Below are 12,506 nucleotides of genomic sequence, written 5' to 3'. Positions count from 1 at the left end.
TTTGGATTATTTGGAATAGTTTCAGTAGGAATGGTACCAGTTCCTCTTTGTATGTCTGGTAGAATTCGGCTGTGAACCCATCTGAGCCTGGGCTTTTTTTGGGTGGTAGGCTCTTAATTGCTGCCTTGACTTCAGACCTTGTTATTGGTCTATTCAGGGTTTAAACTTCTTCCTTGTTTAGGCATGGGAGGAGGCTACTGTCCAGGAATTTATCCATTTCTTCCAGGTTTTCTAATTTATGTGCATAGAGTTGCTTGTAATAATCTCTGATGATGGTTTGAATTTCTGTGGCATCTGTGGTGATATCCCCTTTATCATTTTTTATTACATCTATTTGGCTATTCTCTCTTTTCTTTTTTATTAGTCTGGCTAGTGGTCTGTCTATTCTGTTGATCTTTTCAAAAAACCAGCTCCTGGATTTATTGATTTTTTGTAGGGTTTTTTGTGTCTCTATCTCCTTCAATTCTGCTTTGATCTTAGTTATTTCTTGTCTTCTGCTAGGTTTTCAGTTTTTTTGATCTTGCTCCTCTAGCTCTTTCAATTTTGATGATAGGGTGTCAATTTTAGTTCTCTCCTTTCTTCTCATATGGGCACTTATTGCTATATATTTTCCTCTAGAGACTGCTTTAAATGTTTCCCAGAGATTCTGGTATGTGGTGTCTTCGTTCTTGTTGGTTTCGAAGAACATCTTTATTTCTGCCTTCATTTCAGTGTTTATCCAGTCAACATTCAGGAGAAAGTTGTTCAATTTCCATGAGGCTGTGCGGTTCTGGGTTGGCTTCTGAATTCTGAGTTCTAACTTGATTGCACTGTGGTCTGAGAGACTGTTTGTTATGGTTTCCGTTCTTTTGCATTTGCTGAGGAGTGATTTACTTCCAATTATGTCATCAATTTTAGAGTAGGTGTGATGTGGTGCTGAGAAGAATGTATATTCTGTGGATTTGGGGTGGAGGGTTCTGTAAATGTCTATTAGGTTTGCTTGTTCCAGGTCTGAGTTCAAGTCCTGGATATCCTTATTAATTTTCTGTCTCGTTGATCTGTCTAATATTGACAATGGTGTGTTGAAGTCTCCCACTATTAATGTGTGGGAGTCTAAGTCTCTTTGCAAGTCTTTAAGAACTTTCCTTATGTATCTGGGTGCTCCTGTATTAGGTGCATATATATTTAGGATCATTAGCTCTTCTTGTTGCATTGATCCTTTTACCATTATGTAATGTCCTTCTTTGTCTCTTTTGATCTTTGTTGCTTTAAAGTCTATTTTATCAGAGATGAGAATTGCAACTCCTGCTTTTTTTTTCTCTCCATTTGCTTGGTAAATCTTCCTCCATTCCTTTATTTTGAGCCGTTGTGTATCCTTGCATGTGAGGTGGGTTTCCTGGATACAGCACACTGATGAGTTTTGGCTTTTTATCCAATTTGCCAGTCTGTGTCTTTTGATTGGGGCATTTAGTCCATTTACATTTAGGGTTAATATTGTTATGTGTGAGTTTGATCCTGTCATTTTGATGCTAGCTGGTTGTTTTGCCCATTGGTTGATGCAGATTCTTCATTGTGTTGCTGCTCTTTACCATTTCATGCGTTTTTGGAGTGGCTGGTGCTGGTTGTTCTTTTCTATGTGTAGTGTCTCCTTCAGGAGCTCTTGTAAAGCAGGTCTGGTGGTGATGAAATCTGTGAATACTTGCTTGTTCACAAAGGATTTTATTTTTCCTTCACTTATGAAGCTTAGTTTGGCTGGATATGAAATTCTGGGTTGAAAGTTCTTTTCTCTAAGGATGTTGAATATCGGCCCCCACTCTCTTCTGGCCTGTAGGGTTTCTGCTGAGAGATCTGCTGTGAATTTGATGGGTTTCCCTTTGTGGGTAACCCGACCTTTCTCTCTGGCTGCCCTTAGTATTTTCTCCTTCATTTCAACCCTGGTGAATCTGATGATTATGTGCCTTGGGTTGCTCTTCTAGAGGAATATCTTTGTGGTGTTCTCTGTATTTCCTGGACTTGAATATTGGCCTGCCTTGCTAGGTTGGGGAAGTTTTCCTGGATAATATCCTGAAGAGTATTTTCCTGCTTGGATGCATTCTCTTCGTCACATTCAGGTACACCTATCACACGTAGATTAGGTCTTTTCACGTAATCCCATATTTCTTGTTGACTCTGTTCATTCCTTTTTACCTTGTTTTCTCTAATCTTCCCTTCTCGTTTTATTTCATTGAGTTGATCTTCGACTTCTGATATCCTTTCTTCTGCTTGGTCAATTCTGCTGTTGAAACTTGTGCATGCTTCACGAAGTTCTCGTGTTGTGTTTTTCAGCTCCATCAATTCACTCATATTCCTCTCTAAGTTGTCCATTCTCGTTAGCATTTCATCAAGTCTTTTTTCAAGGTTCGTAGTTTCTTTGCATTGGGTTAGAACATGTTCTTTTAGCTCACAGAAGTTTCTTATTATCCATTTTCTGAAAGCTGATTCTGTCATTTCATCACACTCATTCTCCGTCCAGTCTTGTTCCCGTGCTGGTGAGGAGTTATGCTGCCTTGTAGGAGGAGAGGTGTTCTGGTTTTAGGTGTTTTCATCCTTTTTGCGCTGGTTTCTTCCCATCTTTGTGGATTTATCCGCCTATTGTCTTTGTAGTTGCTGTCTTTCTGATTTTGGTAATTTTAAGTCTGCAGCAGCTGAACTCATAAACCCCCTTTTCTTCCCTCCAGGTGTTCTGGCCCAGGGGTTAGGGCTTTATGCTTTTCAGCTGTGTTGCTACCGTTTTCCCTGCCCACAAGGTGGCAGTCTAGTCACACTCAGCCTGCAGAGGCTTCGCTGAGCTGCTGTGGGCTCCGCCCAGCTTCCGTGTGAGCTTCCCTGCAGTCCTGTTTATATGGGTGTAGTTAGAACTGCTTCCGCTATGCTGGCCCGCCCCTGTAGTGATGGAGTCTCTGTAGTGGCGGGTTGTCTTGGTTACAGCAAATTGCCCCGGGAACTGCAGGGTGTTTCCCGATGGAGGACGCCCCTCCCCCACAGAGCTGGACCGTACCGGGTTCAGCCGTGTTTCCAGTGGGGCCCTCTTTGCCCGGGAATCTCTTGGCTTGCCTCCTTGCCTCAGCTCCCCTTGCTGGCCCAGAGGGGACACAGTCTCGTTCACTTTGCTCAAGGAGCCGCTGCTCCCTGCCCCCGGTGCAGGCCGAGCGGCTGCTCTGGTCGAACCAGCAGCGCTGGGAACCCGTGGAGCTTCTCCGCCTGTGAATCTCCTGGTCTGTGGGCAGTTAAAATCCGCTGCCCTGTGTGCCGCTGCGTCAGCCGAAGCAGCGGCTCTGAGATTCGTGGCGCGTCCTTGCCCAGGGCTCTCCTGGCTTGATTCCCTGCTTCAGCTCCCCTTTCTGGCTCAGAGGGAACTCTGTCTCTCTCGCTCTGCATAAGAAGCCACTGCCCCCCGCCCCAGGGCGTAGGCTGAGCGGCCACGCCGCTCAAACCAGCGGCGCTGGCGACCCATGGGGCTTCTCCTCCTGTGAATCTCCTGGTCTGTGGGCAGTAAAAATCCATCTGGAAATGTGGCGTCCACTCACCCTCTGCACCTTCTCTCAGAGCTGCAATCCCGACTTCCTCCTAAGCGGCCATCTTGGATCTCCTACAACATAGTCTTTTAACATGAATTTCCAACCCCCATCCATAAAGGAATTCCCCAACTGGCTTTTGAAAAATGCAGTTCATTTGTCACTTTGCAGTAACAGAGTTGTTTTGTAACAGTTAAATAATATTGTTCTGAGAAACATTCTTTGAGATGGAAGCCTTTTTCTAACAGCTTTCTACAAAGCTCAAGAGGAGAATCAGACAGATAATACATGGGGATGAAGACATGTGAAAGCTGTTTAATCAGTGATGAAACAAATATCAATATTCCAATTTTTAGCAATATATTTTGTTCTTACTTCTAAAGTTTGGAGAATCGTTTCCTTATAAAGCTTAACAATGTTTTCGATATTTTCCAAATAATCTTCAGGCCTCTGAACCAGATGATGAAGAATTTCAGCCACCATCTGCATTTCAGCAATAAATGCCTAAATGGAAAAAAAGAGTTTTCCAATATCTTTAGATAAATAATTATTCAATTACAAGCCTCATTCCCCACTCTTTACACTTAGATATCATTTGGGGGTAAGAAGTGGGGGTGGGGGCATACGGGAAGGTTCGAGATTAAGATAAAAGATTTTTATTTAAGAGAATGAAAGACTCCTAAGGGGTCTTCATCAGATGGAATAAAGTTTTAAATTGACCTGAATATTTACTCATTTCCATTTGTTCCCCAATAAGAAGGGAACAATAGGGGAAGAACATGAGATTTTTAGAGGCAAAATAGAGAAATTATATTTCTTGTGAACACCTGAGCTTTTAATTCATTCATTCCACATTTATTGAGTGCCTTCTATGCATCAGGCACTGTTCTAAGGATTTGGGCTAGGAAAGTGAACAAAACCAACTAACATCCTGGGCTTATAGCACTCACACACATTGCAGTTGAGGAGGACAGCATAAACAAGTACACAAACACATTTATAACATATTAGGTGGTGGTAAGTACTAGGAAGAAAAATAAAGCAGGGTAGCATGGATAGAAAGTGGTAGGAGAAGGCACTATTTTACATCAGGCGACCTTAAAGGGTTATCTAAAGAAGTGGAAGTTGAGTTGAAATCTGAAGGAAATGAGGGAGAGAGAGCTGCCACACAGGTTTCTAAAGAAAGAACATCTTAAGGCAGAGGGAACAGTGTGTGTAAAAGTTCTCATTACAGGTCTGGCACAGAATAAGTATTCCATATCATATTTATGATGCAAATTATTCATTCTTTCCGGTTTTTTTTATCAATGTACACACACACATGCATATTTTACTTGAGCCATATTCTCCATATAAGCCATTTTATCACCTGTTTTAAGTATTATTTTAATGGTCAAATAATATATTAATTTCCTTGAATGTACAATTATTTAATTACTCTATACTTGGATAATAATGTTTCAGACTTTTCACGATTACAAATAATGTTGCAATAAGTAACTTTGTAGATAAATCTTTATATGGCTAATATTTTCTCTTACAATAGTTCCTACAAGTAGAATTACTGGATTAAAGGTTATACATTTCAAGGTGGCTCAATACTCGTCTTTTCTAAAAGATGCTACCATTTGCTCTCTCTAGTAGAGGGATTTGCTAGTATGCTGGCATTCATTCATTGAGCCATTACACAGCTTCGTATTAAGTATCCACTATCGCACTGGAGACCGTCCCTGCTATAACAAGCAAGTAAAAAAAGTAACATAATTTCAGAAAGTGATAAGTGCTATGAGGAAAATAAAACAGAGCAATGGAGGGGGGAAACCCTGCAAGAGTCAAGGCAAGGGTCTGAAGCCTCAGCATGTTCTCATATAAATATAGATTTAGAAACAAATTAGAAATATAGTTACATAGTTATTCCTATATATACTCATATATAATCACACAGCTATTCATATGTAATCATAATTATATTCATCTATATAATCATAAAATCTTTAATCTTACTAATAAGTCTCAGGTCAAGAAGTATGGGACTGAAGTGGTATTGGAAAAGAGGTGACCCTAAGGCAAAATACTCTAAGTCCTCTGTCATGCCCACATAAGGGCTGCTGGAGGATGCCTTGGCTGTGTGACAGTGTCAGTGCTGTGAAAGTGCCCGCTGTTTAGCCAGCTAGGGAAGGAGACGTCCAAGATGGCCAAGACGTCTCCTCCCCAGAGGAGTTAGGAGAAAACTCCACTTCTCCAAGCTCTTGTGGTAGGCCTGATGGCTGTCAGGGAAGCCCACAGACATCCCGAGACTTAATTGTCTCTATGTGGTGCTGTGCTTCAGTGGTCACATTCCATGGCTACTTTCAAGTCCTACTTCTGCACCTGGTTCCTCTTTTCCTTAGAAGATAAGAATTAGTAATAGTAACGTAAATCTTAGTGACCTTGCTATTTCTTGACAAGTATGAAAAAAGTGCTGATGCCTTAGGTTTTCTCCTCACCTCAGCTTCTTCAAAGTCTTGGGCCCCTTATCCCCAAGACACATGATTTACCTGACCCTATCACTAACCATCATTACCTCATCCTACCTGCCCTTCCCCCTGTGTTACGCTCAATAAAAGTCAGAGTGTCCAGGCACTTGGGGCCACTGTTGGTCTCTGTGCTTTGAGTAGCAGTGGACCCCTGGTCCCAAACTCTTCTCTATCTCTGTGTATTGTGTCTTTATTTCTAATTTCTCATCTCCACACCAGCAGGGAGGGACTCACTGGACCCTATAGGGTTGGACCCTAAGCAAGGGGTTAGACTTATGCTATTTAACATGGAAGTTATTAGCCACATCTACCCATTGAGCACTTGAAATTTGGCAAGCGTAATTGGAATGTGCTATAAATGTAAGATACACACCAGATTTCAAAATCTAAGATGAAAATAGAACATATCATTCTTAGAATATTTATGTTGATTATAAGTTGAACTTTTCATGTTCTCTGTTCATCAGAGTTTGAAATCAGGGTTGTGTTAGCTTCACAAACTGAATGATGCCTGGGTTACTTTGCTCCCTGGGTTACTTAGTCTTTTATTGCTCTGTTATGGCTTAAATGTTTGTCTCTTCCAAAGCTCATGTTGAAATTCAGTTCCCAACGTGGCAGTATTGAGAGGTAGGGTCTTTAAGACTCATCTTTAAGAGGTGATTGAGTCATGAGGGCCCATGAAGAATTAATCCATCCATGGATTAATGGATTCATAGGAGTGGGACTGGTGGCTTTATATGAAGAAGAGAGACCTGAGCTAGCACATTCCACCCTCTCACCATGTGATACCCTGCACCACCTCAGGACTCTGTGGAGTGTCTACCTGCAAGAAGGCCCTCACCAGAAGTGGCTCCTCAACCTTAGACTTCTCAGCCTCCATAACTATAAGAAATAAATTCCTTTTCTAAAGGGAATGCTCATATAGTGTTGGTGGAGTTATAAATTAGTTCATTCCCTGTTGAAAGCAGTTTGAAGATTTCCCAAATAGTTAAAAACTGAATTATTCAACTTGACAATCCCATTACAGGCCATATACCGAAAGGAAAATAAACTGTTCTACTTAAAAGACACCTACACTCGCATGTTTATCACACACTATTCACAGCAGCAAAGACATGGAATCAATCTAGGTGCCCATCAATAGTAGATGGGATAAAGAAAATGTAGTACATATACATCATGGAATACTACACAGCCACAAAAAAGAATAAAATCATTTCCTTTGCAGCAACACGGATGCAGCTGGAGGCCATTATCAGAAACAGAAAACCAAACACTGCTTGTTCTCACATGTAAGTGGAAGTTAAACACAGGGTGCACATAGACATGAAGATGGGAACAATAGACACTGGGGACTCCAAAAAGGGAAAGGGAGGGAGAAAGGGAAGGGTTGAAAAAATACCTATTATGTACTGTGTTCCCTATTTCGGTGATGGGTTCAAAGGCGCCCAGACCTCAGCATCATATAATATATCCATACAACAAATCTGAACATGTACCCCCTGAAGCTTAAATTTTTTAAAGAAGTCATTCTTTATAAATCACCCAGTTTCAGTTATTCTGTTGTAGGCAACAGAAAATGGACTAAGAAATGCTCTAACTTCTTATTCTACCTTGCCTAGTGCTTGACACAGAGTAGGTGACTCCATCATTATGAGATGAAGCACACTAGGTGTTAGAATGTCAGAAATGTAGAGACACATCTACACTGAAGGAAGGCTAAACTTGACCTCAAGATTATGATCTTGTAATTTTTGAAAACATGAAAGATTTTTGCTTATTTCCCCCAAACTCAATATGTAAAGAAAATGTAATGTTCCATAGCATCTGCTATTTCCTATTACCTATACCAGCATTTAATTTAATTATAGCAATTTTTTAAAGTGTGGTGTATGACAGTTACCTATTGAGATATTACCTCTTCTTCTTCTTGCTCTTCCTCCTCTTCTTCTTTCCTGTTTTTTTGGGCTTCTTTCTTCTTTTTCCTTTGATTCTCAATGACTTTAGGATCCCACTGGTCTCTACTGTATATGTATCCCGTACTATTGTGCTGTCTTTGCCCAGAAATTCTCTGGCATAAATCATGGTCAGGACACTAAGAAACAACATTATTAAATTACTTAAAACATTTTGAATATGCTTTTAATTCCATGTGTATTTATGGAATATATTGTGCAGTACATAAACCAAAAAATTCTTTTAAAACTTGAGCAAATGCAATATTGTGACTGGCATTTTGCATCAGGTTGCATTACATGCCAAGAGAGGCTCAGACACTACTTTTATGCTATGTTTTTATTTGTCCAAAATTAATATAGGTGAAAAAGTATTACAAGTCTTAAGATGAGGAAAGAGGATTAGAAAAGTAGAAAGAGTAGAGAAATGGAATAGAAAATCAGTTAACTCTGCAAAGGTACACAGAATTCTATGATTAGTTTAAAAAGTTTAAGAATGGAGCAAAATAGGGGGAATAGCCATGTATAAAAATATTGTTTATTTGTAATATTTACTATCACTTAAAGCGTTATGGGTAAGGTATTTTATAAAATGCCAGTCATGAATAGGACCCAAAAGATCATCTATTCTAGCATAACATTTAAATTTTGTAAATGAGAAACTGAATCCAGATAGTAAAAATGCCAAAACCAAAGTCTACAAGTTTCTTGTTCCAAAGTGCTTTCATATGTGTGATTTACTGAATTCTCAACTAACTGTAAGATAAGCAATCCAAATTATGATTAAAGCCATCCTGCAGGTCAGAGAAGCAGCTCTGGCAGATTAAGAGACCAATCTCAGATCGTAATGTCACATGGAGGAACTGCAACTTGGAACCAGGCCTTCTAATTGTAGTCCATGCTCTATGGGTACATTATTAATGATAATAATAGCTCTCTGAATGATACATTGTGCTCTGAATGTTTTTCAGGATAAAAAAAATCTAGATTGTTTTCTGAGGCATTGATTCTGCCACATGAGCATGTAACTGCATCTGGGGGGCTTGTTAAATCAATTGCAGCTCCTTTTGTCATTTATTAAGTTTGGAGTGAGGCTTAGATTCTTCAACAAGAATCTTCAGTGATTCTGATGCTGGCAGTTCATGTACCACACATTAAGAAACAAAGGAAGCCAGTAACATTGGAACCTTCATTGCTCATTTTCTGATTTCTTCATGCCATCTCTAGGTGGAGATAGGATGGGTAATTATTGAGGCAAGACTTTTGTTAGGCTTCATAATTTTTCACAAAAAGAATTTCAACCTATTCAGGTAATTTTAAAAACATGTGTTTTACAACCCAGGATACCCACATTCTAGGATCCTGACAAGGACTATCTCCTTCTGCTGTCTCCTGTAGTCACTTGCAGGAAATGACTAATAATGAGAGTGTGAGTCTGAAGAATATGCATTTCTACCAAGCTTCTGGGTGCTGTTGGCTCTGGAATCACTCTCTGATAACTACTGCTCTAGTAGATTGCTAGCCTTTAGCCAGGATTTTGGTAGCACAGACTTCTTTAGAATATAATGAAAGCCATAGATTTTTGCATCAGAAAAATTCACATATGCATAAAGTTTTATGTATAATTGCAAGAGGTTCATGGATGCTTAGGGATTCATGGATCTTGGGCTAAGAGCTTCTGTTCTCAAAATTCTTATTCCCCAATCCAATAAGGCCAAACTATCCAAAAAGTGTGTGTTGCACTGAATTCTGTCTTACATTAAGCCCTCTGATGATACTTTGGTTCCCTGTAGAAACTGCCATAGGACACTTCACTATCACACTTATAACATGAATGGGGTTAAGGACTTTACTCACTACATTATAATACAGTAAGGTGAGTAACATGATAGGGAGCAGAGAGCACTGAGAATAGTCATGAGAGAGGGATTTAACTCTGTTATGGTAAGAAAGGTGTGAAAGAGAGGGAGAAAGAGAGGTGGTGGAGTGGGGTAGTTGTCAGGGAAAGTTCTAAAGAGACGATGTCTTAACTGACTTTGAAAGGATGGCTATGATGAAGCCTGGTGAAGAGACAAAAAGGTATCTCATGTAGATGGAGCTGTAGGAGCAAGAGCACAGAACTATGAGAAAGTATGACTCAGTTCCTGTGATTGATGCATAAATTACTATCTCCATAACTATTTAAAAATGTTTAAAGCATTCCTTGAATTTAACTACTATAAAAAAGAATAGTTTACTCTGCTAGCAAAACAATTAATACCCTTACCTTTATATTGATCATAATATCAGGTTTCAAATTTAGGTTTTTAATTAATTCTATTTGCTGTAAGGTAGTCATGGCATCCTGTGAAAGTGATGGTATTTCAGTGATAATATAACCTGTAAAGTAAAATATAATTTTAAAAGTTTTATAATATTATCAACATATAAGGGCATGGGTTTATTATTATTACTTTATAAAATACCTATCATAAAGTCATCTGTCAAACATTTTAAATTAACACAAGGTTATTCCACATGAAGAGTAACTAAGAATAATGTTTTTCTGATAATAAAAAAATCACTGGGCTAGAAGGAGACATTTTTGAAAACTCCAAGTCAATTTAGTTTAGACAGATGAGGTGCGTAGGGAAGGAAATTTCATGTTTGTAATTATTTTAGCTCATGTTAGGAAAATTTACTCATATGAATGGCAAAAGTATATTATAGGGGTTGGATGCCATATTATTTTCTTTCTCATATTAATATTTCATAATGTAGTAGAACATATGTATATAATGTTTGTGTAAGTTATGAGAGTAATAAAATACCCATGGACACAACATAGCTTTCTGCTTTTTAAATAGCCAATATGATTTTGGTTTAGCACATTTATTGGCTTGTATCCTCACCCAGAAATCTCAGTCTTCTCACTGAAATTCACCCTGTTTACCATCCTCACATTAATTTCCTTAATATATTTCTTTAATTATGTTACTGTCTTGCTCAAGAAACTTTTCTCTTATTAATAAAGTTTTAATTCCTTCAGTGGGAATTAAAAGCTTTCAGCTTATTTTTCTACCACATCTTTTCTTGGAAGAACAATAGCCAAACTATGTTTATTCAGCTCTGGATATTTGGCAGAAATCTTATGAAAAGCAAAAGGAATGACCCTGTCACTTCAAGGACAAAAACTGATAGCATTTTTTTGCCAGTTATAATATTCAAGTGAAAATCTGAATTTTGAAAAACTTATAGTCAACACCATAAGCTTAATGAGCTTTTCTTGATGAGATTGGTGGTGACATTAGCAAATGTGCTTTTTGATATTATATAGTAAAATGTGTCGACATTTGGAAGGTCTGTATAACTCAGTGAACCAATATTCTCCAAATGACCAACAGATGGTGTCACAAAAATTAGGCATGGCTTATAGGCTCTTTCTAAGCGCAAGAAAGACCAATAGATTTTAATGTAACCAAGTTTTGAAAAGTTCACTGATGCAGTTTCAGATTCCACAAAGCAATCAACCTTCAGGAAACTTCCACTTGTTGAGTTTTGATGCAGAATCAAGAACATCCATAATTATTCCAAAGGCTATTAAAATACTCCTCCCTTTTCAAGTATATATCTGTGTGAAACTACATTTTTCTTCATGTACTTCAGTGAAAGCAATATATTGCAATAGATTGAGCAGAAGCAGATGTGAAAATCCAGCTTTCTCTTAAGTCGGACATTGAAGAGATTGCGAAAATGTAAAACAATACCACTCCTCTTACTAATTTTTTGTTTCAAAAAATATAACTATCTTTCATAAAATATGTAATTTATGTTAACAAGTCATGGTTTTATGATTTCTAAACAGATAAACTTTTTTTAAGCCTCAGTTTTAATTTTTAATATGGTAAATATAAATACATATAGCCCACATAAGCACAACTTCTTATGGAGCCTCAACAATTCTTATGAGTATAAGGGAGTCTTCTGCCCAAAAAGTTTGAGAACCACTATCTTAATGCAATGCCTAGAATAGCATAATAAAAAACAGTTACCAAGCACCTGGAGCATGCTCATCACAATTTTCTTTTTTTTTCTTTTCTTTTTTTTTTTTTTTTTTTTTTTTTTTTTTTGAGACGGAGTTTCGCTCGTTACCCAGGCTGGAGTGCAATGGCGCCATCTCGGCTCACCGCAACCTCCGTCTCCTGGGTTCAGGCAATTCTCCTGCCTCAGCCTCCTGAGTAGCTGGGATTACAGGCACGTGCCACCATGTCCAGCTAATTTTTTGTATTTTTAGTAGAGACGGGGTTTCACCATGTTGACCAGGATGGTCTCGATCTCTTGACCTCGTGATCCACCTGCCTCGGCCTCCCAAAGTGCTGGGATTACAGGCTTGAGCCACCGCGTCCGGCCCACAATTTTTTTTTTTAATTTTTGAGATGGAGTCTCACTCTCTCACCAGGCTGGAGTGTAGTGGCACGATCTCAGCTCACTGCAACCTTCGCCTCCTGGGTTTAAGTGATTCT

At 38.8% G+C, this 12,506-nt stretch overlaps 1 protein-coding gene across 2 annotated transcripts in view; it reads right to left on the bottom strand.

Moving 5' to 3' along the window:
- The window catches only part of AK9 (adenylate kinase 9), a 218,214-nt gene that overhangs the window by 173,022 nt on the left and 32,686 nt on the right, over positions 1 to 12,506 (bottom strand). For both annotated transcript variants that reach the window (XM_021670493.2, XM_012438434.2), the window contains exons 6-8: positions 10,271 to 10,383; positions 7,968 to 8,144; positions 3,909 to 4,037 (exon numbers count right to left, since the gene is read on the bottom strand). In XM_021670493.2, coding sequence (XP_021526168.2) covers positions 3,909 to 4,037; positions 7,968 to 8,144; positions 10,271 to 10,383 — 419 coding nt within the window. The remainder of the gene's footprint in view (positions 1 to 3,908; positions 4,038 to 7,967; positions 8,145 to 10,270; positions 10,384 to 12,506) is intronic.

The sequence above is a fragment of the Aotus nancymaae genome, unplaced genomic scaffold (assembly GCF_030222135.1).
Source record: "Aotus nancymaae isolate 86718 unplaced genomic scaffold, 86718_ANA_hifiasm-v0.15.2.pri h1tg000040l, whole genome shotgun sequence".
Taxonomy (NCBI): Eukaryota; Metazoa; Chordata; class Mammalia; order Primates; family Aotidae; genus Aotus; species Aotus nancymaae.
This window is presented reverse-complemented; position numbering and strand designations above follow the sequence as displayed.